The 25,486-nt window shown below is 43.6% G+C and overlaps 1 protein-coding gene across 13 annotated transcripts in view; it reads right to left on the bottom strand.

Moving 5' to 3' along the window:
- Positions 1-25,486, bottom strand: part of FOXP1 (forkhead box P1) — a 501,565-nt gene that overhangs the window by 165,046 nt on the left and 311,033 nt on the right. The window contains exon 1 of one of the 13 annotated variants that reach the window (XM_075574317.1): positions 5,815-5,921. The exons of the other annotated variants lie outside the window; for them this stretch is intronic. Within the exon in view, the coding sequence (XP_075430432.1) occupies positions 5,815-5,892 (78 nt within the window). The 5' untranslated portion in view covers positions 5,893-5,921. Of the gene's footprint in view, positions 1-5,814; positions 5,922-25,486 lie in introns of those variants that run through there. 13 annotated transcript variants of the gene reach the window in all.

Here is a 25,486-nt window from a genome sequence, read left to right on the forward strand (position 1 = left end):
GGGAGGGAAGGGGGAGAAAGAGGGAGGGAGAGGGGGGAAGGAGGGAGAGAGAGGGGGAAGGGAGGGAGAAAGAGGGGGAAGGGAGGGAGGGAGAGGGGGGAAGGGGGAGGGGAGGCAGGGGAGAAAGGGGAATGGGGAGGGAGAGAGGGAAGGGGGAGGAAGAAAGGGGAAGGGGGAGGGAGAGAGGGGAAGGGGGAGGGAGAGAAGAAGGGGGGAGAGCGGAGGAGGGAGAGAATGGAGGGGATGGGGGTGAGGGAGAGAATGGAGGGGAGAGGGGGAAGGCGGGGGGTGGCACGTGCACAGCGCTTGACCGCAGATCGCAGTCTTGGGAGAGATTGTGACGGGAGGGGGCGTAGCGGGGGCGCGACTGGTTTGCCCTCATTGGCTGAACCACCCGCAGTGGCGTGGCCACGCCTCCATCGCAAGTTACAAATACAATTTTTTTGTATTTGAGAGAACTCGTCGTAGAGCGCGGCTGCACCTTCCACGCGGAGGAAGGGACTGGGACCGGACTGATTAGTAGGGCGATTCTTGTGCACATAGAACGCACTGGGACCGCAGCCTTAGGCCTGGGACATAGTAGGATCAAACACACAAAACACCTACAAGCTCATATTGAACCCCCAAAATACCCACAACATATATATAAGCATATAAGTTTCACAGAGGAGTGCTACTGAGCATGGCAATATATATTTAAAACCAGAGACATAACATAAAACACAGACAAAGCTCAGTGCACATCCAGAAAAACTTATATACGGTACAGTGCCTAAATATACATGTATAAATAACTAATAAATAAAATGGTCATTTAGTTTAACATTTTGGCCAAAATGTTGTAAGCCCTTGAGCCAACTGCACGGCAGACCAAGTTTCAAGGGTCCCTACACTAATATATAAATCATTCTTCCTGGCAATGCACAGGTTATTAAGAATCTATATTAGTGTAGGGACCCTTCAAACGTGGTCTGCCGTGCAGTTGGCTCAAGGGCTTACAACAATTTGGCCAAAATGTTAAACTAAATGACCCTTTTATTTATTAGTTATTTATACATGTATATTTAGGCACTGTACCGTACATAGTAGGATCAGCCTTGCTGACCCGTGCTGAGGCGCGCTCACGCTCAGCACTGAGCCCCTGCAGCCGCAATGAGAGCGGCTTTCGCAGGGGCTCGCGCAGGCTTCCGCACACTTGCGGAAGCGTGTGTCTTACCTAAATTTTAGATTTGGCGCTCGCCCGAGCGCAGGACCGGTCACGTGAGCGGTTTGCCCAATGAGGGCGAACCAGCTCCGTGATGTCACTGGCCCGCCCCCAGACACGCCCATGGATGGCGTGCGCTCTAAGGCCAGGGAAAGCACTGCTTACCCTGAGCCTCAGCGCGCCTCCGCACGGGCAAAGTGTCTATGCCCGAGGCCTTATGCAGGACAGCTGATTGCTCATGCTTGGAGAGTTGATGATGTCACCGCTCACAAGCTTGAGTGAGCTCAGTGGCAGCAGCCTAACTCTCATAGTGGAGCCATGTCAATAAGAGGAGATTTCTTTCAGGCTTATTCCTTCACCTCAGTTTCCAGCTATTGTGGGTATTTCTTGGCTCGCGATTCATAACCCCCAAATTAATGGGAACACCAAGACTGTTACTTTCCCTCAGAACCTTGTGAACTCTGTTGCCTTCCCTCAGACAGCTCACCTGATAGAATAGCAATGTATGGAATTTCTTCCACCCCTACAGGTATGCTATCACAACAATATAAAACATTTCAGGGCTTGTGTGTCAAAAGAAATGCAGATTCATCCGACCCTTTAACTCTTCTGCTGGGGCTGTCCTCTTCTTTGTTAGGAAAAAAATACAGATCTTTACGCCCATGCATTGACTTCCAGGAACTGAAAATCATCACAATAACTTTGATCTGAGAACTTCTGGAAAGGCTAAGATCTGCCAAGATCATTACAAAGCTTTACCTCCAGTGAGCTTACAATCTAATTCGGATCCAACCGATGAGTGGAAAACTGTTTTCTGAACCCACTATGGACACTATGAATGAAGGTCATGCCTTTCGGCCTCTGCAACAGTCTGACTACTTTTCAGCACTTTATCGATACTGTTCTTCAAGATCTTCTGGACCAGTTTATGGTTGTTTATCTGAATGATATTCTGATTTTCTCGGATAAATCTTCATGATTGTCAACAACATTTCCGAATCGTCCTGGAATGTCTCTGTAGTCATTCATTATATATAAAACGATAGAAATTGGAGTTTGAAAAGACCTGTATGCAATTTCTCAGGTATATCATCTCAACTGAAGGATTGAGTATGGATCCTAGTAAGATCCAGGCTATTGTGGAATGGCCAATTCCAAAGAACGAGAAAGACGTTCCGAAGTTTGTAGGCTTGGCCAATTTCTATAGATGCTGCATTAAAAATGTCTCTGGTCTAATTTCTCCCATTACCCAACTCACCCAAAAACATGTTCTTTTTGAGTTGTCAACAGAAGCTAACTAATAATGAAAGTTGATGCTTTCGGCAATGCCTTCGGAGCCAGTATTGGACCAAAAATTAACCTTCCTCTGTGTGCATTTTATTCTTATCAAATGTCATCAGCGGAAAAGAACTATGAAATTGGTGACAAGGAACTCTTGGACATGAAGTCAGTCTTTTCTGAATGGAGAAATCTCTTAAAAGGAGTCACTCAGCTGGTTATCCATCCTTACTGATTGGGACTTGGAGTTTATTCAATCAGCAAAAAGACTGCCGACAAGCTGGGTGGGCTCTATTCTTTTCACAATTCAAATTTCCTGATTTCTTAACATCCCGTTTCTAAGAATGGGAAAGCAGATGTTCTATCCAGGTTGTCTTCTAATTCTTCCTCAAGTTCTGAAAGTGAACAAACCATTCTGCCTAAGATACATTTTCTTGATGTCACGTTTTTTCTGACCTTCTCTCACGTATTAAGAGAGCCTATTCTGACAATACTTATGCAAACCCCTCCTGGATGTACATTTAGTCCTGCAAGACAGCCTTCCAAAACCGCTTGTTTGTTCCAGAATGAGTAAGATTGGAAGTTTGACAGTTTATGCATGATTCTAAACCTGCCGGCAAACTGGGTATTCACAAAACACAGAAACTATTGTCCCGTTTTTTTGGTGGCCTAAATATTAACGCGATGTCCACAAATTTGTGCTATCCTGTGAAACCTGTGCCAGGAACAAGACCCCTCATGCCTCCTCTCTCGGATTACTACAGATTACTACAGGAAGTCCTGTACCTACATGTCCATTGGGATCCATCTCAATGGATTGTATTGCGGAATTGCATCCGTCTCACCAAAGGATTCCCTTCATTGCTACCAAGAGCCTCTCTTCAGCAGACAAGACCAACGACCTGATCATTCAGGAAATCTTCCGCCTCCATGGGGTACCAGATGAAATTGTATCTGACCGAGGAGCACAATTCACATCCAACGTCTGGAAAAGTTTCTGTTTAACCCTTCCTCCATGTTCCACCCTCTGTCGAATGGCCAGAGGAGAGGACCAATCAGCCTTTTTTTTTTGCCTAGAACTCTTGAGTCCATAAAAATTCACCACTTGTTCCAAGCCTATCTTGAAACCTTTTTGGGAGAATCCCTTCCCTGGGCACATACTTTCTCTTCTTGACCCCATCCAGGTTGATGGTGAGGAGGAGATCGTGATTGAGAGAATCATGGATGCCAGGATTTCCAGAGGAAAACTGCAGTACCTGGTGCAGTGGATGGGCTACGGTCCTGGAAAAAAAGATCCTGGGTGATACGGCTACTCAGGGCATTTCATAAAAGATATCCCACCAAGCCTGGAAAAGGATTGCTTGGAGAATGTTCTTTTGGAGGGGGGAGTAATGTCAGGGATGTCTCTGGCGGGGTATGAATCCTGGTATCTCGCTTCCAGCTTGGAGTTCTGCCGGTCTCCCACCAGGACTGCTGTTATTCCTACAGAGAACTTTCTGAAGCTGCTAATTATTCTATGATGAACACCTGTTCCCTAGCTTCTGCCAGGCCTTTACACACCTCTCCTAACCTGATGATCCGTCTGATTATAATGATTTGTCGCTCTAATCTAGCTTGCTGCCTCATCGTGTTGTTGCCGTCTCTCCGGTACCTGACCCCATTTACCTTATGCAAGAGACGTGTTCAGAGGTACGCAATGGAGACCATTTAAAGTGAAACTAAAATGAGGCTTTATTGCGCCTGTCCCTTTAACACAGCAAAAGCATTCAAAATAAGCAAAAGAAAACCTGCTCCACTTTGGAGAATATCTACACACGTAGTCCAGCCCTCTCTAACTGGGTGGTTAGCTAAGCTAATTACTAGCCCCAAATATATATACATTTATGCAGATATATAACAGTCCCAAAAGAAAGTCTTATCTGTCTCTTGTAGCTGTAGGGGAAGACTCACTGCTCTCCTGGGTCAGCACATTTGTGTGCTAAGGCAATGTCTGTCCAGGTTGAGAGGTCTGGTCCCGTTGTGTTGCTATCAGTATACAGTCCAGTCCTTCTGCAGCTCAAGACATCTGTTCCTCTGGTCAGTCCAGTGTGGACTAAGGAAAAATCTGTCTGTCCTTCCTTGGTTCAGCCCCAATTGTGAGACTAAGGAATCCCCTTCCTGTCTCAGAACAGGCTATTTCCGAGAGAGCTCTAATCAGCCAGGTGGAGTTGGTTAATTGCTGGTATGCAATTAACCAGCACACTGCTGGATCAGAGGCAAGTCTCTTTAAACAGGGATAACACCCTGTTACACCTTACTACGCTACCTGCTTGCCACCTGCCTCCAACCTCTGCCTGTCTGATGACCACTGTTGTCCCCTAACTGCCTGCCTGCTAGCAGCTACTGGATTTCAACCCCACAGTCGCCCCCCCCATGACACTACTTAATAATATAACTACTCACTTGCCCATCCTGCAGTCTGCATACAAACAAGCACCCCTCACTGACGCTGCAGGGAACCCTTTAAACCCCCTCAAGTGGTTATTAATGTGATCACTTCAAGTTTAGAAAAGGCAAAATAAAAGGCAAAATAAATATGCAATCCACTTACCAACATTCTCTGGAGTTGCAACAACGTGAGATCACTCAGCCCTGTACGCCTTTATTTACTGTACCATTTAATGCTTGCTCCATAACTGAATGTTTATTTAATAGCTTTCCAAAAAATGGTCCAAAAGCCTAGCCCTGTAAAGTACAATAGACGTATCACAGGATACAATACTTCCTGCTCTACTTCGGGGCTACTTAGGAAAAAGCTCATGGCAACCGGTAACTTGTACGGTATTAACTCGGACTGCATTAGAATATGCATTTTTCCCGAAAAATCACAATGACATACAGTTTTAAAAACCCATGCAAAAAATGCCAGATACCCACAACATAGTTTCCCAATGGAGTATATAACGAGGAAGAAAAAATGAAAGCCAATGCAATTTAAAAAGAAAATGTGTGGACCTGCACTTTCAAAACATTCAATTACAGTCGCCTTAACCCTGTTACAGCCGGGGGGGGGGGGGAGCCTGATATACAATGCATTACCATGCCCTCAGGCAGTGACTGGGTTAATCCAGAGAGACATGTAGATAAACAGAAGACATGAGGTCCCCAGGTTCCATTCACAAGCCTTCCTCTCATTATTACTTGACAGAAAACTCTTTAAGTACCATTTTCAGATGTTAAATCATCGTTCTCGCAACACATATTCTCCACGCTCCTGGGGGAACAATATCTGAAGACAGCGTGCTAACAAATGCAATCCAGTAAACAGGCATTTTCCCTCTTGTTGTTAGTACCTTTGTGTTCCAGCTCCCAGCTCTGTCATCCATGCCTTCACTCTGCTTTGAAGTTACAGGCTGAATGAGCGTTGTCATCTATTATCCAGAGTGTACATGTACGATGATAAATAAGAAATAGAAGTGACTTTCAGTACACTGCTTGTGCATTAGCAGCTCGGATTCTCGGTTACCTCCTACACCCTGCAGACTTCTCAACCAACATAATATTAAAATCCAAGTGTTTTTCAGGCATTACAACTATGTACACACCGAAGACAAAAAGTTTTACTGAATAAGCAAGTGCTGCAGTTTAAACAGGTATATTATTATTTGTTGGACAGTTTCACCCTATCTGTCAACATCACGTCATTTCTATTATGTGTGCTGTGTATCCACAATATCAACGTGTACACCGCAGAGTTAATGTGGTATTAAGGCAGGGGTTCTCAACTCCAGGACTCAGGACTCAGGGCTCCCAGGGCTCCCCTCCCCCCCCCCCCCAACAGGTCAGGTTTTAAAGGATATCCCTGCTTCAGCACACGTGGCTCCATCGAAGAGCCTGCTTCATTAAAGGTGGCTCAATCAGTGTCTCAGTCAAAGACTGAGTCACTGATTGAGCCAACTGTGCTGAAGAGATATCCTGAAAACCTGACCTGTTTGTGGCCCTTGAGAACTAGAGTTGAGAACCCCTGTATTGAGGTAATATCCCTGTATTAAGGTACAAGTAGGAATCTTTGTGCACAAAATCTGAGCTCCTGCCCGCCGCCTCGAACCTCTCGCCCGCCGCCTCAAGCCTCCTGACTGCCGCTTTCTGCTGCCACCGCCTGAGGTAGGCATATGGGATGGGATAGGGGAGGGGTATCCGTATGGGGGAACGGTAGCACCGTAGCATTACCAGCATAGCGTACAGGGGGGGGAGGGCAGAACACGGCCTGCTATAGTAGGGTGCTGGGATGGGGGATCAGTATGAGGGGTGAGTGGTGCGCACAGAGGGGGGAGATCTGTGGTGGCTTGTGAGCTACAGGAGGAGGGAGATGGAGGGGGGAGAGGGATGTGAGATGCAGGGGGGGTATATGAGGAAGATAATGATGATAAGGGGTGCTGGGGGAGATATATGAGAATGATGATGAGGGGTGCTGGGGGGATATGATGATGATGATGATGATGATGATGATTTTACCCATGCAGCCTGATTTTACCTTTTCGGTCCGATTTTTTAAATGTGTGTGTGTGGGGGGGTCTTTTAAAAATGTATTGAGGCGTGGGGGTCTTTTTAAAATGTATTGAGGGGTGGGGTTACATGTATTTAGGGGGTGGGGTTTTTCTGGTATGTATTTTGTGGGGGGGGATTGCGTGAGAGTGGGGTAATTGATGGAAGGTGGGGGCGAGTGAGAGGAGAGAGGGAGGAGTGAGTGAGGAAAAGAAGGAGTAAGAGTGAGACACAGGGGAGATAAATACATGCAAAGCAGGAGGGGGGCAGAGTGAGTGAGACGGTTGGGAGAGAAATACATGGGTAGAGGGTGAGAAATAGAGGGGGTGAGGTGTGAAAAGTTTTTAAAAAAATCTTCAAGGGTTCCTCCAAACAAAAAAGGTTGGGAATCACTGCCCCAGGGTATAAAAAGATCCATTCAGATTTAGGATTTAGAACAATTCCTCGGGAGTATCCAGGAAGGTCCACCTGGTGACCGAACCATCTGGAGTCCGGAATGTGGCTTGGCATGCTTTAATAAAATATGTTGTTTATAGTACAGGTCCAGAGCTGGTATTACATAGTTCCCTATGGTCATGCTTATAGCAGTTATGTTTCCCTGCCTTTATAGTATTGCATCTATAGGACCAGTAATTGGTACTTAATTAGATAAGTTTCCGATATATTAGCTCTCCTGTGATCGATCGGCGAAAATTAGGCTCTGGGTTTCACCAAATGGCTATCAGTGCAGCAGAAGAGGACCAAAGATGCAAAGTTCTATGGGGAAGATCATGTGACCAGGCTACCTTACCCAGGGGAATGCAATCTTAGTTCCCTGTGCCCCCCTGCCGGCTGTTCCCTTCTATGCATGCGCGCCCTCCCCCCCTTTTACCTTGGCTCCGGCGTCTGGGCGTCACGTTGCCATGGCAACATTACATCACATGACCTTGCGGCGTCATTTGCATCGTTGCCATGGCGACATGTCTCCAGAAGCCGTCTGAGTCAAGGTAAGTGGAGTTTACAGCGGCCTTCGCCACTTCCCCGGCACTTAATTTAAGTGCCTTCGGGAAGCGCACGGGGCCTCTGTAAACCCTGCGCTCCCCACAAAAGCCCCCTAGTTTGCGCACTGCTGACCTAACCCAGAGAAGCTTTCCTGATAAATATTGATATAGTTATGCCATAATAGCATAAAAAGATATAACAATGGTTCTGATTGCCCAACACGCCCGTAACATGTACAATTGAAGGCCATTTGCATGACGTGTGAATTAAGCCACCCAGTGAGAAAATCAAAACTAGAATTATCTTCCCAAAACAAACTAGCTGGATTTTCAGTGACGTAGTAATAGGTAGGATGGATTATTCCATAAACATTCAGGACATGATTTTCTTAAAACTATTAGTTTGGTTAGTTAGTAGGTTATAAATACTTTACACTTAACATAAGCTCTATGAGGCAGTTTCATCAAGTGCAAGTTCGGGGTAGAGCATCCGATGTTAACTCCCATTGAGTTGAATAAATAACGCCGCATCTGGTGTGCTAACCCAGTGGTGCACAAATTGGGGGGGTCGCGTGGCATCATTTGACGCAGGGAATGGAGGTAACGGGGGCGCGAGCACCGGGGCAGCAAGCATGGGGGGCGCAGCTGCAAAAGTTTGCGCACACCTGTGCTAACCTATACCGGTGCTTAGAGAATGTGAACCAATCTATCAGGATGTGATGCTGCAAAATAGTTAAATTATTGTGCATCACATGTTTTCTGTTGCATAAGCCATTCAATAACAAAAAAAAATACGTGGTCAAAAAGGCCATACAAATGAAAATCAAAACACATTTGGGGTAAAGTTAATATTGTAAACAAAACGTATAATAACAAAGCTCTTGAGTCATTCCTCGCAGAAGCAAGAGAAATGAAAAAGAAGTCCAAACTTCAACATATCTACTCCCTAATTGCAAGGATACAAAGAATAAATTATTGGAGAGAATATCATCGGCTCTGGCCAGGGAAAGTAACACAGGCCTGCCATCCAATGCAGAAAATAACCCACAAACATTTCTCCTCGTCTGTCAGTGACAGCTGTTCTGGGCACCTGGAGAAAGTTTACACTTTAAGTCTTCACGCTCTGTGTACCTCAACACAACAGTAATAAAGAAAAACTTGTCAAACAGAAAATGTTCTGCTTTTAACTTGTCTATAAAATATTGTGCTCCAGCAGCATTTATCATAGCCTGTTGAGTACTTTATCCAAGCCATTGACAGAAACCGTGGCATTTACCAAATCTTGAAAGCCAACAAGCACACATAATGACTCCACAAAGCATGCACTGAGGCGTTGCTTTATTTTGTAAGCACAGAGATAATGCTGATTTATCAAATCTTTAAGTTATTGATCACTAAATGCATGAGGAACTTAAATGTGCAATCCCACATAATCGGCCAGTTGAATTTCCTAGGGGCCTCCAAATGGGGAAGTGTTTGTCAATCAATTGTTTTCTTTTCCCTTATCAGAGAAGCAACAAAGATAAGGGATGGTGGGATTGTACAAGCACTTGCTGATCACACAGTCACATCACACAAAAGGGAAATCAAAGGAGCAAACCCTCCCAAGTCTCACTTTAAATAATACATTAAAAATACTTACAGGTCTCAGATTTGGATTAAAAAATGTATCAATTACCCAGATGAGACGCTTTAAACATGTCACTGGAATTCATTTACTTTGGTCCTGGGAGGGATTGCCCCTTAAAAGCATCAAGCACTATGATGATGAAACACATGAAATGTCTTTAAATATAATGTATAGCCCTGTTCATTCAATGTAACCTTGTACTGTTATCATAAATGTGCCCAGGGCATACTAGAAACCGAGAGGTAAGTCTCAATGTATCACTTCCTGGTAAAACATGTGATATATGTAGGAAGACAAAGATAACAAGGGAGAAATAGGTTTCCTAAACGATTGTACATTTCACTAACACCAGTTATTTTGCTTCTCTGTTTTATCACCAAATTAATCGTATTTACTATGCTAAGGTACACTCTTCCTTTATAAGAATCTTATTCCGCATTGATTGCACTGATGCATCTTTTTTTGTTCTACACACTTTAGTAGGACATTTACTAATGATTGGATGCATTATAATGAGTACATTATGGTAATATACCTTGCCCATAATAACACTGGTATATGCCCAGGGCATACTTTGCAGAAACGCCCCTCTGTATGTAACACCTCATTTACAGGTACCATGCTTAGCGAAACTTTTACACCATTAAATTGGCGAGAAAAAATGTTTACAATCACACAGTCCACGTAGCAGAACAGAAAGTGCTGCTTCTAATGTACTTACATTTTCAGCATTTATGTACTGGATTTACTCATAGAGTCATTTATATTTAGACAGAATGTCCCATTCTGCTTTTACAGAAAACTCATTATTTAGCCTCCCCATGTGCTGCATGTAAATATCTCATATAGGAAGTGTTTAATTAGCTCAGATAATGGTCATATGAATATGCTGGACCGGTCACCTTGCTTACCTGCTGAAAGCTGCTTAGAATGTTCCATATGTTGACTGTGTAGGGGGAGTTCCATGTGTATTCTGATTTCATGCACATTTTAGGTTCCGATTAATTACACTTTCCTCTTTTTATATAGTAGATGTTAAATTATTCACAGGGTGTCCTCTCAAATATTTTCCTATTGCAAGAAGTGGCTTCTGTATTTGGCTGCCTGTGCTAGCCGTTACGAGGGTCCTGTCACCTATATAGCATATAGGAAAGGGAGGGAAGACAAGTACAGTACATCAGGGTTGTGCCACTTCAAAAGCAACAATGCTATTTTATTGTTCACATTCATGAAGAAACAAAGTTACACAATGTTTAGGTTGGCCTGACGAAGGGCGGACTTCCCTCCAAAACGTTGTGTACGTTTGTTTCTGTGTAAATGCAAACAATACAATAGCACCGTTGCTTCTGACGTTGAACACTTGTGCACGGTCATCATTCCCTTGCCTCTTTTTAAATAGTGCCCACAGTGTACTCTGTACTACACAAGATTATATCATTGGAAACTCTTTAAAGCAGTACTCCTGGAAACAATTTCTTTAAAAAAAAAAAAATAGGTTTGAAGCAGGGGGTCTCCTTGTTTCCTCATATACTTACCTCTGAAGGGGGTGCTGGCAGCAGCTCAGGTGGGGCTAGTTGGCGCTAACAATGGCGGCTTACATGTCCCATATCCTGCAGGGCCAATGTGAAGTCATCCCTTGCGGCTTTTATTGGCCGACGTGACGCGGGACATTTAAACTGAGCAGAGATACCGGCAGCACCTACGGTCTGTATCTCGGGAAGCAGGGGGTCCCCAGAGCTGAAATTAATGTGTTTCAGCTGTGTTTTGGACGGCACCACGATCGGAGCCCGCCCCCCTCCTTCCCGCCCCCCCCCCCCTCCCACTCCCGCCCCCCTCCCTCTCCGGCTCCCGGCTCCCTACAGACCGCATTTTGCGGTCTGTCAGCGCCCCGCCTTTCTGCAGTGCGGGCGCGCTGACTGAGGGAGCGGGGCCAAAGGCCCGGGCCATAGAGGGGTGGGGAGAGCGGAGGCGCGCTAACGCTGAGGCTCGCCTGCTTCAGTCAGCGCGATTGCACGGACTTGCAGGCGAGCCAGCGTGCGCGAAGGGAGCCGGGGGGGAGGTGGTTAGAGGCGGGGCAGTGACGTCGCTGGGCCAATCGCCCGCGATGCACTGACGTCAATGTCACGGCGCCGACGTCACGGCGCCGTGACGTTGACGCTGCTTAAGGCTGATTGGATGTTTTCAGCCGACAGCGCGCTGAAAAACAGCTTGGCGCTCGGCTGAAAACTCCAAAGCCTGAGCACGCCTGCGGACGCTCGCGTGAGTCTCCTCTCAAGGCATCCTCATGCAGGGGCTCAGCGCGGAGCGTCCGCACGCCTCAGCGCTGCTTGTCCATCTATGGACGCAGCCTTAGCCTTAGTTGCAGGAGAGTAACAGAGGAAACAAATGTATTCTTTATTTATAAGCCTTGTTAAGATCTGTGGCACAGGCCTGATTTCTGGTAAAAAAAAATACTATGTACAGGACTTACGGAAAGGAAATTTATACTTAGCAGGTAATTAACTAAAGAATAGTAGCTATAGCTGTTCAAGGTTTGCCTTCCTATTAAATATCCAGTACCATATCTGGGTCCTGTGTTCAGATTAGTTACATAGTAGATGAGATTGAAAAAAGACATATGTCCATCAAGATCAACCAATGCTAAATTTAGACGACAGATACTTAACCTATAAATGTATTTTCTAGAATAAGACAATAAAAAAAAAACCCAGTGAAACATCATCCAATGCTGTCTTAAAGCTGCAGTTCAGTCTTTTTTTTTTTTTTTTAGTTTATTTTTTTACTTCAATAGTTTTATGTGTGCAATCTCTAATTACCTGAAGAACTGTATAGCTGCCGGTCAATGCGTTCTCCATGTATTGATAGGTGAAATTTGGTGACATAATTAGAGCTGGCATGTTTTTATTTGCTTCTGTCAGTCAGTGGAAGCTCATGAATATTCATGAGCACTCCTGCACTGACATGTGCAAGAGGGAGGACAGGGCTGACAAAGGGGTGTGTCAGAGCTTGTGACAGGACATCAAGGGGCAGTGCCTTAGTAAATGCTTGTTAAAATAGAATACAAGAAAATTGGTCTTTCAAAGTTGTTTTTTTAAAAACAGAAAATGCTAAAAGTATTTTTTCTTACTACAGAACTGATTTATTAAAAAAAACACACACATGCAGGATATTGACTGAACTGCAGCTTTAAAAAGGTGAAAAATAAATTCATTCCTGACTCCAAATATTGGCAATCGGATTTCTCCCTGGACTAACATCCTTCCCATGTTTACTTATTTGATATAGCCCAGTATACCCTTTCTATCTAAAAAGATGTCCAATCTTTTTTTTAAAGATATCTATTGTATCTACCATCACAGTCTCCATCGGTAATAAATTACACATTTTAACTGCCCTTACTATACACTCTGCTCTGATTCTACAACCTTACACAATGTAGTGTCACCAGCAAAGATGGACACTAATAGTGAATCACAGTAGGCTCTTGCGTTACAATTAATGCGCAAAATACAGAAAAACTCTAAAGCCCTCTCTTTGGCAATTATTTTACCATGTAAGCTAGAGAGACTCAAAAGAGCAACGTCACGTGCTGCGCTGAACAAGCAGTAATCCAAGATAATGGCAGTAAGACATGCCTGTGGAAACGTAACTGCCTAAAGTGTACAGTGCAGAGAGCGAACTGCAGCAATTATTTTATCATATCTTACAGACATACAATTATATCCTGTAATTACTTATTTGCTTAAAAAAAAAAAAAAGACTGATCTTTAAACATCGGCTGCAGCTTCACCAACAATACCCGGGAAAGCAGGAAACTAGTTTGGGTGAGCGCTAGATTTGATTTATTGTATTGCTCTGAACACTGCAGCATGAATTCTCACTTGAATCTTTGCACCTTGTTTTTTAATCTTGCTACAGGGGCACACGCTGTGCAGCAACGCACTGAAAGGGTTAATGCAATAAAATACCAATTGTAAGTTACACCAATTGTTGGCAGTGTGGTTAAATTGTCAGCTTTCCATGGCAGGGATTCCTGACATTTACTTTAATGTCTGCTTCTCTTATCCTTGTACTGTATCATTTCCTTGAATTTTAAATTGCATGCTTTTGTATTGCAAAGAGCTGTGTACAATATCTGCACACAAAAAAACAATGCAATAATAATATAACCCAACGGTTTCCTTCTGTTCTTCTTCCGGCCACCTCTTTATTTAAAAGCAAAATGACATTTTACGCACAATTTTCTTTCTACTAGAGAGACGTATATTGTGCCCTTCAGTGAACATAAAATGGATATTACCATCTCTTAGTTTAGATCTGACTACTTAACCTTCAGATTAAAAGTTATTAGACATGAATGACTTAAAACACATCACCTTCCTTTCAATTCTGGAAATGCCTGAACACGCTGAAGATCTGTTTGACTGTATGTTGTTAATGGTTCCTAATTTCTATTTAAAAAAAAAAAAAAAAGGAACTCAGTTGGGAAAACATAAAGCCAAATATACACTGGAATTCTTTGTTTAACTTGGAGAAAAACCTTTTAAACTATAAATGTATTGATCTTCCCTATTAGTGTGCTGAAAAGGTCTAATTATCAGCTATAATCTTCAGTGTTCCCAAGGAACATAATCCCTCTTGATGTAAATAACTATTGAAACAGCAGCAGAGTTGTTTAATAATTACTCAGTTTTCGAAACACAAAAAGAACTCTGCATACATTTCCCCACACAGGCTAACAAACAAACTTGGACCTACCCAGTTGTGTCAATATGGAACAAAGACTTTATCTAACTTGCTAGTTTTCTTCGGAGCATGAGACCAATAGAACTGTAAAAAAAAAGCACAGTTTATAACCTCTTGCCATATGTTTTTCTAAGACCTTGTTAGTAAAGTGGGTGTGGTGTAGGCAACAATTAAGAGAACGTGTTTTATTCCGCACAGTACAAATCCTGTATAATGTACACTCTTGAAGAACCATCATTTCAACCACACTGTCTTTGAAATGATGTTTCAGGCAAGCTATTTAACTATTGTCGCTCATGTTTCTGACCATTATTGAAGGTGCAGAAGTCAAGTTTTACATGCATTTTCTGTTCTAATATTTGTCTTTTAAGGATTGAAAACAAAATAACACCTCTAAAATGAATAGAAACGCACTCGGGCAATGTCGGTGACTTTTTCTTATGGATTAACAACATTACAAGATCAGGGAAATGTACACTATATTATTGTAACGCACGCCAAGGCGAAATCTCTCCTTGTATATGTCGGACTAGCACAATTACAGCACAAATATATGATAAAGATATCATTTCTTATAATAAAGGGACAACCTATCTATATATCTCAGAGCAATGAAACAGGGGCAGAATGACCACTGGTGCAAGAAACCGGGCCCCCGCAAACGTGAAGGAGCAGTTTTTTAGCCCCCGTTATTTTTACAGGGTGGGAACTGGGGGTCACCCAGGGCCAAAACGCCACTATTATCAGCCACTATTATCAGTATTCAGAGATACTTACCGGTGAGGTTATCGGGCTTAAATCTCCCTCTGGGGAAACCAAATGGCTGCCAAACCTTAGGCCAATAGGAAGCTACATCATCATTGGTTAAAGCTGCTTCTTATTGGACAGCCATTTAAATCCCCTTTAAAAACCAGGAAGTTATACTGGTAACTAAATGGCCACCTTTCCGTTTCAAATCAATCCTTCAGTCATTGCAATTCAGCGGCTACCATGTATTCTTATATTACGAAGGTAACCTTATCTATTGTTACAGTTTGCAGCTCAAACTGCTGGGAATATTGGCAACACATTATGACAAACAGGAACGTGTTACAAATATCTTGCACTGCAAAGGAAGTGGGCTAAAACCTGCTATAAAAATCATAGGATGCTCAGTATATTAAAATCCATTAAAAATGGCAATAAGAGTTGAATAAAAAAAAATAGTAAGTATTATATAACACTACAGAACTGATTTATTAAAAAAAAACACACGTAAGATATTGCATGGATTGCTCCTTTAAAGTTAACGTCAGGAAGCAAAGTTTTGTTATTTAACTCTAGTGTTCCTCTCATCCAGACACTAAAATAGAAACCCCCTCATCGTTCCCCTCTCTCTCTCCCATCTACTTAGCAAAAGCCCTATTTTAGTGCGAAGACTTAAAGAACGTCTCATTATCTGAAAGTAACGCAGCGTTATCCTTATATAAGCAAAGTGATCTTAAAGCTATACTAGTGAAATACATTATAGCTGTTATAATTACCTAGTGAAAGGTGTTTAACTCTGGGAATATAATGCCCACATTATTGTTCCCTGATTTACCTGAGCTTAGTGAATCTAGGCCTAAATTGTTCGGAATTCTTAAGTACCATCCACTGTACAAACATCCTTCTTGTTCTGGTATATGCCACTTACCCTTACACTGCTCTCCTTTGTCATAAAAGCAGTTACCTAGTAACCTTTTTTTTATCAAGTAATCTATGATGTACCTAAGAGTACACTAGACCAGTGGTGCTCAACTCCAGTCCTCCGTCACCCCCCCCCCCCCCCCTAACAGGTCAGTTTTAAAGGACAACCCTGCTTCAGCACAGGTGGCTCAATCAGAGGTTCAGTTAAAAACTGAGCCTTTGATTGAGCCACCTGTGCTGAAGCAGGGATATTCTGAAAACCCAACCTATTGGGGGTGGGGGTCTTGACTCCATCAAGCAGGCTATAAGGTTTGCATTATATAAACGGTCAAAATGTGCATGCTCAGCCTACTTGTCAATAAATGTAAACAATTGCAAAATAGCAATGTTTTTTCCCCCGACTTAAGAGAACACTGATAGGGGGGGGGGGGTCTGTCTGCCAGTTCTGCAAAATAAACTCTTTGCAATCTTTTTAGTTTATCTGTCCACAAATTACAATTAAAAAGCATACCTGGTAAAAGTTCCAAAGAGGTTTGGTTTAGAGCAATGTTTTCTGGGTTTTCTAGCTCATGGGTCCTGAGAGCTTACAATCTAGAGGGAATGAAGGACATTTTTTGGGGGGAAGGGGGGAAAATTACGTAGGGAATGAGAATGCCTGCATATTCTGTTGACGTTTCAGTGTTCGTCCACAAGAAAAAGCAGCTGTCAAACTGTCCACATTTCTTCTTTCAGAGAAATATTGCTGTCAAATTATTTTTCGCCTGGCCTCATAATTATGGCCGATACTGTGAGTTTGTCTGATAAAAATTATTAGAAATAGTTAGAAATGCCTTACAACTCATCCCACATCCCTACAGCATTCTTATCTTGTACTTACTGTACATGGCCCACATCATCTGCATGTATTGCAGGTTTTCTATAACTCAGGGGTTCTCAACTCCAGTCCTCAAGACCCCCAACAGATCAGGTTTTAAGCATAGCCCAGGTGGCTCAATCAATGTCTCAGTCTTCGAATGGATATCCTAAAACCTGACCTGTTGGCGGGGGGGGGGGGGGGGTCTTGAAGACTTAAGTTAAGAACCCCTTGTGTAACTCATAATTGGTCTTTTGGAGCTAGGCTGTTGAATATCAGTTTGGAAAGTTAATAAATGTACCTTGAACTACGGAACAAACATATGTTATACAAGATTATACTTGCCTGAATGTGGTCAATTTATTGCTCACCAAATGTAAGGACTTTACGTGATCTGAATGTGATTTGATACATTGTTTCCATGAGCTCTGAAGCATCTTTGTGTTTATTTCTGGAATACCATAATCGTCGCTCTAACAACAAACCAAAACATCTCAAATGATGTAGAAATACTGTATAGCCTTCCAGCCACTGACATCCCATGTCTGGGGGCAATCAGAAGAAGCCACTGCCTTTTAGTCCACCAACTAATGTATAGCAGATGTAACATTGTGGGATGCACATATTCACAGTTTTAGTAACATTTATGACACTATATATATATATATATATATATATTGGAAAAAGAGAAGAGAGCGCACACGCCCCATAGCGTAAAATAGTACATTTATTGGAAGGAGGGGAAGGGGAGAGCGTACTATTTTATGCTATGGGGCGTGCGCTCTCTCTTCTCTTTTTCCAATAGGTATTTCCTGGATGTGGTTCATCCTATTTGAGAGCTGCCGGAGACCCGCTCATACGAGCATTGTTCCATCAATTAAGGACTTCCATTCAAAGGACTGGTTTATACATTTTTTATTTTCCGCATGTATTGTATTTATAGTTGATGTGTTGTTTTAATTTATAGCTCACAAATAGGTGCACATTATTATGTTATATTTATATTAATATCACAACCCCTATATATTTTTTAGGTTTTATATATTTCACAATTGTTTCAAAATGTCATTTTGGCGCTACTTTCTACTTTTCCTTTGTTCTCATATATATATATATATATATATATAAACACACACATATATACACACACACCACCACCAATTTCCACCCTCTGCAGTGCCCCTCAGCTCAGTGAGGATCTCATCAAATTGACCAATGTAATCAATACTTCGCACCTCATACATCAACCTTGGCCCCTTGCAGACACACTTACCAGAACACCTTTCTACTGTCTCTGTACGTTCTTCCTAGTTATCAATTAGATTGTGAGCTCTTCAGGGCATTGACTCCTTTTCCCAAGTGTTACTTTTACGTCTGAAGCACTTCTTCCCATTATGTGTTATTTGTATGATTATCACCAGGGCTTGACAAATGCACTTGCCTGATCACCACGGGCGAGTGCATTTTGGCCGCTGTCGAGTGCTTACCTGCGGCGGTGTCTCCCGGCCTTCTCCGTCTACCTCTTCAAATTGATCTTTTCCCCCTGTAGTACCAGTTAAAATGGCCACGCAGCATCAAAGGATGGTGCGTTGCCATGGCAACGGGATGCTACGCAACATTGTAATGTCACGCAGCACCATGTTACGTGACACCGTGATGTCACTGCGTACCATTGCCATGGCAACCCGGCATCATTTGACGCCACGCGGCCATTTTAAATGGAGCTGCAGGGGAAAAAGATAAATTTGCAAGGGAGAAGACAGAGAAGGATGCACCACTCCGTCGGACCCCGCCGCAGGTAAGAGTCGCGAGGGGGTGGAGGGGGGTGAGGTTTGTCATGATTATCATGTGTATTACTGCTGTGAAGTGTCATTATGTCTCTAACTCTATTCATATATCTCCACCTCTCCTTCCTTTGCCACTTCTCAGTTCACATGAACTCCTTTCTTACCTGCGCCCTCTGACACACAGCTATAACCCCCTGCACTAAAATACACCCCTACAAATCATCCTCACACATTCTCTTTCTTTCCATGCTTCTAGGGATATTATTATTATTTTATTATTATTATTTATAAAATATTTTACCAGGAAGTAATACATTGAGAGTTACCTCTCGTTTTCAAGTATGTCCTGGGCACAGAGTAAAACAAAATAATACATGGTTACAAATACAGTTACATAAATGAACAAGGTATACATTATATACAAGACATTGCATGCACAGTTAAAGAAAATATATATTATGAGCGTATGAAACAGTTACAGACCAGATTAAAGTGTGAGACAGCCTTAGATTTGAAAGAACTTAAGCTGGTGGTGGATATGAGAGTCTCTGGTAGGTTGTTCCAGTTTTGGGGTGCACGGAAGGAGAAGGAGAAACGTCCGGATACTTTGTTGAGTCTTGGGACCATGAATAGTCTTTTGGAGTCTGATCTCAGGTGATAGGTACTGCATGTGGTAGGGGTGAGGAGCTTGTTCAGGTAGCTGGGTAGCTTGCCCAGAAAGTATTTGAGGGTGAGACAGGAAAGGTGAATTTTGCGCCTAGACTCTAGTGATGACCAAGCTAGTTCTTTGAGCATTTCGCAGTGATGTGTGTTGTAGTTGCATTGGAGAACAAAACGATAAATTGAATTGTAGAGGGTGTCAAGTTTGCTAAGGTGGGTTTGAGGTGCCGTGCCATATACTATGTCTCCATAGTCAATAATTGGCACTAGCATCTGCTGTGCGATACGCTTTCTGACCAGGAGACTTAGGGAGGATTTGTTCCTGTAAAGTACCCCTAGTTTGGCATAGGTCTTGGTTGTCAGGGTATCAATGTGCATCCCGAATGTTAAGTGGGAGTCAAACCATAAGCCCAGGTATTTAAAACTAGTGACAGTCTTGTCAGTGTTTAAAAACAGTTTGTTTTGGGAAATCCAGTTTTCGAGTCTCAAAAAGTCAGACTGAAGTATGTGTTGAAGGTCAGAGAGGCTATGGCTGTGTGCATACAGGATTGTGTCATCTGCATACATGTGTATTGAGGCTTCCTTACAAGCTGTGGGAAGATCATTAATGAACACTGAGAAGAGTAGGGGCCCCAGAACAGAGCCTTGCGGGACACCACAGGTGATATCCAGGGGGTTGGAGTTAGAGCCTGAGATGGACACATGTTGTGATCTTCCTGATAGGTAGGACTGAAACCAGTTTAAAGCATGTTTCCCTATTCCAGAGCTCTGGAGTTTGTTAAGCAGGATAACATGATCAACTGTGTCAAAAGCCTTTGCAAAATCTAGGAATACTGCACCAGTGAGTTGTCCCCGTTCCATTCCACACTGGATTTCATTGCAAACTTTCAGCAGGGTAGTTACGGTGGAGTGTTTGGGACGAAACCCAGACTGGAATTGGCTAGGGAAATTTGTCTTGGTGTAGAAATCGCTTAATTGGGAGTGGACACATTTTTCCATAACTTTGGATAGAATTAGGAGAAGTGAGATTGGCCTGTAGTTTGAGACAGTGTTTTTGTCCCCACTTTTGAAGATTGGGACAACTCTGGCAGTTTTCCAGGTCTTAGGGATATGGCCTGCAGACAGGATAGAGTTGACTATGGACGCAATTGGTTTGGCAATGGCTGGGGCACCAAGTCGTAGGAACCTAGATTGTAGTAAGTCGGGTCCACATTGGCTGCTTAGTTTTAGTTTGAGGAGCGCTTGTGTAATCTCCTCTTCAGATACTGGGCTAAATTGAAAATTGTGGGCAATGTTGGGAGGGGGTGGGACTGTAGGGATACTCCCAGGATGAGATTCATGTTTGGGGTTTGTGCTGCGTTTCGCTAATAAGTTAGTGGCACACCCCACAAAGTAATCATTGAATGCATTTGCAATGTCAGTGGGGGTTGTCAGAGTAATATCCCCCTTAGTGATATTACTTGGTTGTTGATGGTTAGGAGCCTGGAATATATTGTTGATAACCTTTCAGAAGTTAGCTGGGTTTGATGTATTCTGGTGGAGATTGTCAGAGTAATATTGTGCTTTGCATACCTTGTTTGCCTCGTGCACACGTTCCGCAGGCATCTGTAGTGATTGAGATCCTTGGTAGTGCCAGTTACTTTGTGGCTTTTCCACAAGGCATCCCTTAACTGGTAGAGTGCTATAAGGTCAGGTGTAACCCATGGAAGGTGGGCCCCCCGTACCCTTATTTTGCGTAGTGGAGCATGGGTATTGCAGAGTTTTAAGAACTCGGATTGGAAATAGTCGAGCGCAGAATCAGGGTCGGGAATTAAATCGATTCTGTGCCATGGGCAGTTGGTAAGGTCATCCAGAAACTGTTGTGGGTTAAAGTTTTTAAATGTTCTAGTGAGGAGAACTTTAGGGCTTGAATGGGGCGGTTTAATTTTCCTTACACAGTACACTATTGCATGGTCACTGAAAATATCAGGAAGGATGTCAGAGGATTGGATTCTGCTGGGGTTTGAGGAGAGAATCCAGTCTAGCAAGGAATGGTTGTGCGACTTCAGGTTTATTCGTGTGGGTTGGGAAATGAGTTGCAATAGGTTAAGTGACTTGAGTTGTATCTGGATTTTGTGGTTTTAACGGTCAAGCCAATTGAAGTTGAAATCCCCTAGAACTAGCAGCTCACTCTTCTCATTCAGAGAGGAAATGGAGGCAAGAAATTGGGTGATATCAGTCAAGGATTGTAGAGGGGCTTTAGGGGGGCGGTAGATGCCAGCAAGCAAGATGGGCTTAGAAAAGGGGAGGCAGATTTTGCCAACTAGAGTTTCAAAAGAGGGTGGGCTTGGTGGGCAATGTAACAGTGTAAATTGTAAGGTGTCTGCAATATAAAATAACACCCCTCCTCCTCTCTTTGACCTATCTCTCCTAAAAATGGAGTATCCCTGAATGGCGATATTTGCATCAGGGGTTTTAGAGGATAGCCATGTTTCTGTAAGAACGATGGCTTTGGGTTTATGCATAAGGCACCATGCCCTTAGTTCATCCAGTTTGGGCAGCAGGCTCCGGATGTTTATATGGGCGACAGATAGCCCTTTTTGGAATTTAAAGGTGGAATTCTCAGGGGCATGGGACAGAGCTGAAATGGGAGGACCTGGGTTAGTTTCAACATCACCTGCTAGAGAGAGTAATAGTATGAGTAGAAATTTGGGTAGTTGTTTGCAAGTTGTAAATTTGTGGTGTTTTCCATTTGAGTGTGCGGTGGTTGGTGTGCTGGTTTTTAGAGTTCTCCACCAACATTCAGTAGATAGTGCAAGGCTTTTGAGTAGTCCAGGGTGTATGGTGATGTTGGGTGTGGGCAAGGATGGAGGAGTTTGTAGTGGATAGATGGAGTAACATCTCCATGAGGCCAGGAGAAAGAAAAAAGTTAGAAGACATAGCAGGTTCATGATGCCAGAGGTAGGCAGTGCTGCAAGTAGCTGTTGTGAGCAGAGTGAGTGTGTGCAGACTAAACAGCAGGGGTGAACCTGTACCTTGTCAAGTGTTTTGCTGCATTGCAATGCTAGGGTCAATTCAAGGTTTAAGTGTTTTGTGCAGTCAGTTTTGGGAGAGGCTGCAGTGAAAGAAGTTGTAAAGGGGTGGGGGGTTAAACTATGCAGGCTAACAAGCATGGGATCATAGTGTGATCTGAATAGCTTACCGTTTGTTGTCTTGAGTAAAAGAGTGTGCAGTAGATGCAGTCCCCAGTCACCTCTAGTCAAACTGTAGTCTAACTGTATCACTTAAAAACCTCACTTTAAATGCCTTTAAATATCTCGCCCAATCCTGGTCCCTGCCTTATTTCTACATGCTCTCGTCCTTGCCTCCCACATGCAACTCCCACTCCCTCTGGTGTGAACCCCTCTAACCTCATACCCATCCCATGCCACCCTCCTCTCTCACTTTCTCCTGTGCCCTTTGGAATGCTCGCTCCCTTTCTAACAAGTTCCTCTTTGCGCATGACTTCTTTCTCTCTCACTCCCTGCTCCTATTTGCTATAACTGAGACCTGGCTCACTCAGTCTGACTCTGCTCTGGAAGCTGCCCTTTTTTATGGTGGCATTTCTTTCTCCCAAACTCCACGTGCCCTGATGGCAGGGGTGGAGGCGTGGGGCTCCTCCTCTCCTCTCTCTGCCGTTACCGAACCCTTCCTATTCCTCCCTCTCTTGCTTTTCCCTCCTTTGAGGCTCACACAGTCCAGATCTTCTCTCCTCTCCCTTGGTAGTCATCTATCGCCCACCTACCTCTACTCATCCCCCTTCTGCCTTTCTCTCTCACTTTGAATCCTGGCTCTCTTTCTTTCTCTCTTCTGACTTCCCTGTTCTTCTCCTTGGGAACTTCAACTGCCACATTGATGACCCTTCTCTCCCTTGGGCTTCCCGCGTTCTCTCTCTAACCTCTTCTTTTGGCCTTCAACAGTTGCTGCAGCCAGCACCCACAACGATGGCCACTACCTAGACCTGGTTTTCCTCTGCAATATTACAAAGATACACCCTTTCCTCTGTTGCTCGACTGCTAAAACTCTGACTCAGGCCTTCATTCTCTCCCGTCTCGATTACTGTAACCTCCTGCTGTCCGGCCTTCCTGTCTCTCACCTGTCTCCCCTACAATCTATCCTAAACGCTGCTGCCAGAATCACTCTACTCTTTCCTAAATCTGTCTCTGCATCTCAACTACTGAAATCCCTCTCCTGGCTTCCTATCAAATCCTGCATCTCGCCCTCAATTCTCTCCCTCACTTTTAAAGCTTTACACTCTTCTGCCCCTTCTTACATCTCAGCCCTAATTTCTTGCTATGCACCATCCCGACTCTTGCGTTCTGCTCAAGGATATCTTCTCTCTACCCCCTTTGTATCTAAAGCCCTCTCCCGCCTTAAATCTTTCTCACTGACTGCTCCACACCTCTGCAATGCCCTTCCCCTCACTACCCAACTAGCACCCTCTCTATCCACCTTTAAGACCCACCTTAAGACCCACCTGTTTAAAGAAGCATAAGAGTAGCTCCGTGGCTAATACTATACACATGATGTATAAAGCTTGGTCCCCTGCAGACGTACTTACCAGAACGCCCTCCTACTGCCTCTGTACGTTCTTCCTACCTACCAATTAGATTGTAAGCTCTTCGGAGCAGGGACTCCTCTTCCTAAATGTTACTTTTATGTCTGAAGCACTTATTCCCATGTGTATATGTGTTATTTATATTATTTGTTATTTATATGATTGTCGGGTGTATTACTGCTGTGAAGCGCTATGTACATTAATGGTGCTATATAAATAAAGACATACATACATACAAGTGCTATGTACATTATTGGCGCTATATAAATATATGCATACATACATACATACATACATGGATGCAGCAATGAAAAGGACAACACTAACATTAAACGCTGAAAGATATACTGTAACTTCAGCAATGGTTAAAAGAAAAGACAAAACAACCGTTTCAACACTGAAAAGTGAAAGAGGCGTCAGGGACCTCCCTGCTCCTCTTCTTAGATCATGTGTCCATTTCTGTTGCCTGGTCCCTGGGTCTGTCATCAATCAACTTCACACTTTTACTCCTTTACTTGCTGTCCTGCCAACTGTCTGACTCATTAGTGAAACACTAGTAAACTCATACATTGGGAGAAGTCAATAACAGGCGGCTCTCTCTCGGAGACATTGCTGTCCCTGCTTTACTGGTATGATAGTTATCTGCAGAGATAGGAGACGGGTGGCTTTTAAGCAATTTTACTGCTGGGGGCCAGGGTCCTCATGGCAAAGGGAAAATGGCACTGGCGCCTACTGTATGAAAGGGGTTAAGTTGTTTATTTCATCTCAGGGGCAGAATGTCCTGTAAAGTCTTAAGAGTTTGAAACAGAGATAAGGTTGATTTACACAATGTGTTTGTATTAGTAAAGCTTGAGCAGAATATCTGTGTCTGAATTCCTTTCAGTGGCGACACAATCATCCAGTTATCCAGCCAACGCTGCACACAGGAAAGCTACAACCACACAGCTCTCTAATGCAGGGGTGCTCAACTCCAGGCCTCAAGCTCCCCCCTACAGGTTTTTAGGATATCGCTGCTTCAGCACAGGTGGCTCAATCACTCCCTGCTTCAGCACAGGTGGCTCAATAGGAGGCTCAATCTTTGACTGAGCCTCTGATTGAACCACCTGTGCTGAAGCTGGGCTATCCTGAAAACCTGGCCTGTTGGGGGTGGGCTTGAGGACTGGAGTTAAGTGCTTCTGCAGACAACGATACTGCCAGGTGACTAATGAAAAACAACACTAACCAATAAACAGACATTTTCTCCTGTGGCAAGATGGGTCTGGGTTGCAGTCACAGTAATCGGACATAAAACACCTTCTCTGGCATTTCTTTTGTTGACAGTTTCATCATTTAAGATGCGCTCATTAGCTTTGCAAATTGGGGCCCAAATGTTTAACTGCAAAAGAGCTCAAAAACCAGTGTCGCGGAACATCAGGGTGCGTGCAGCATTCAGCGCAGGAAAGCTAGCGGCTCACTGTAAGAAGAAGAATGCTGCAGCCATTCAGATGCTGCGAGGATCAGGGACGTGTTCCAGAGCACTTTTTGTTTTTTTAAAGTAAGAGCACCGTTGGCAGATATTTCTCCAAAACAAAAAATACCAT

Source organism: Ascaphus truei, chromosome 17 (genome assembly GCF_040206685.1).
Source record: "Ascaphus truei isolate aAscTru1 chromosome 17, aAscTru1.hap1, whole genome shotgun sequence".
NCBI lineage: Eukaryota > Metazoa > Chordata > Amphibia > Anura > Ascaphidae > Ascaphus > Ascaphus truei.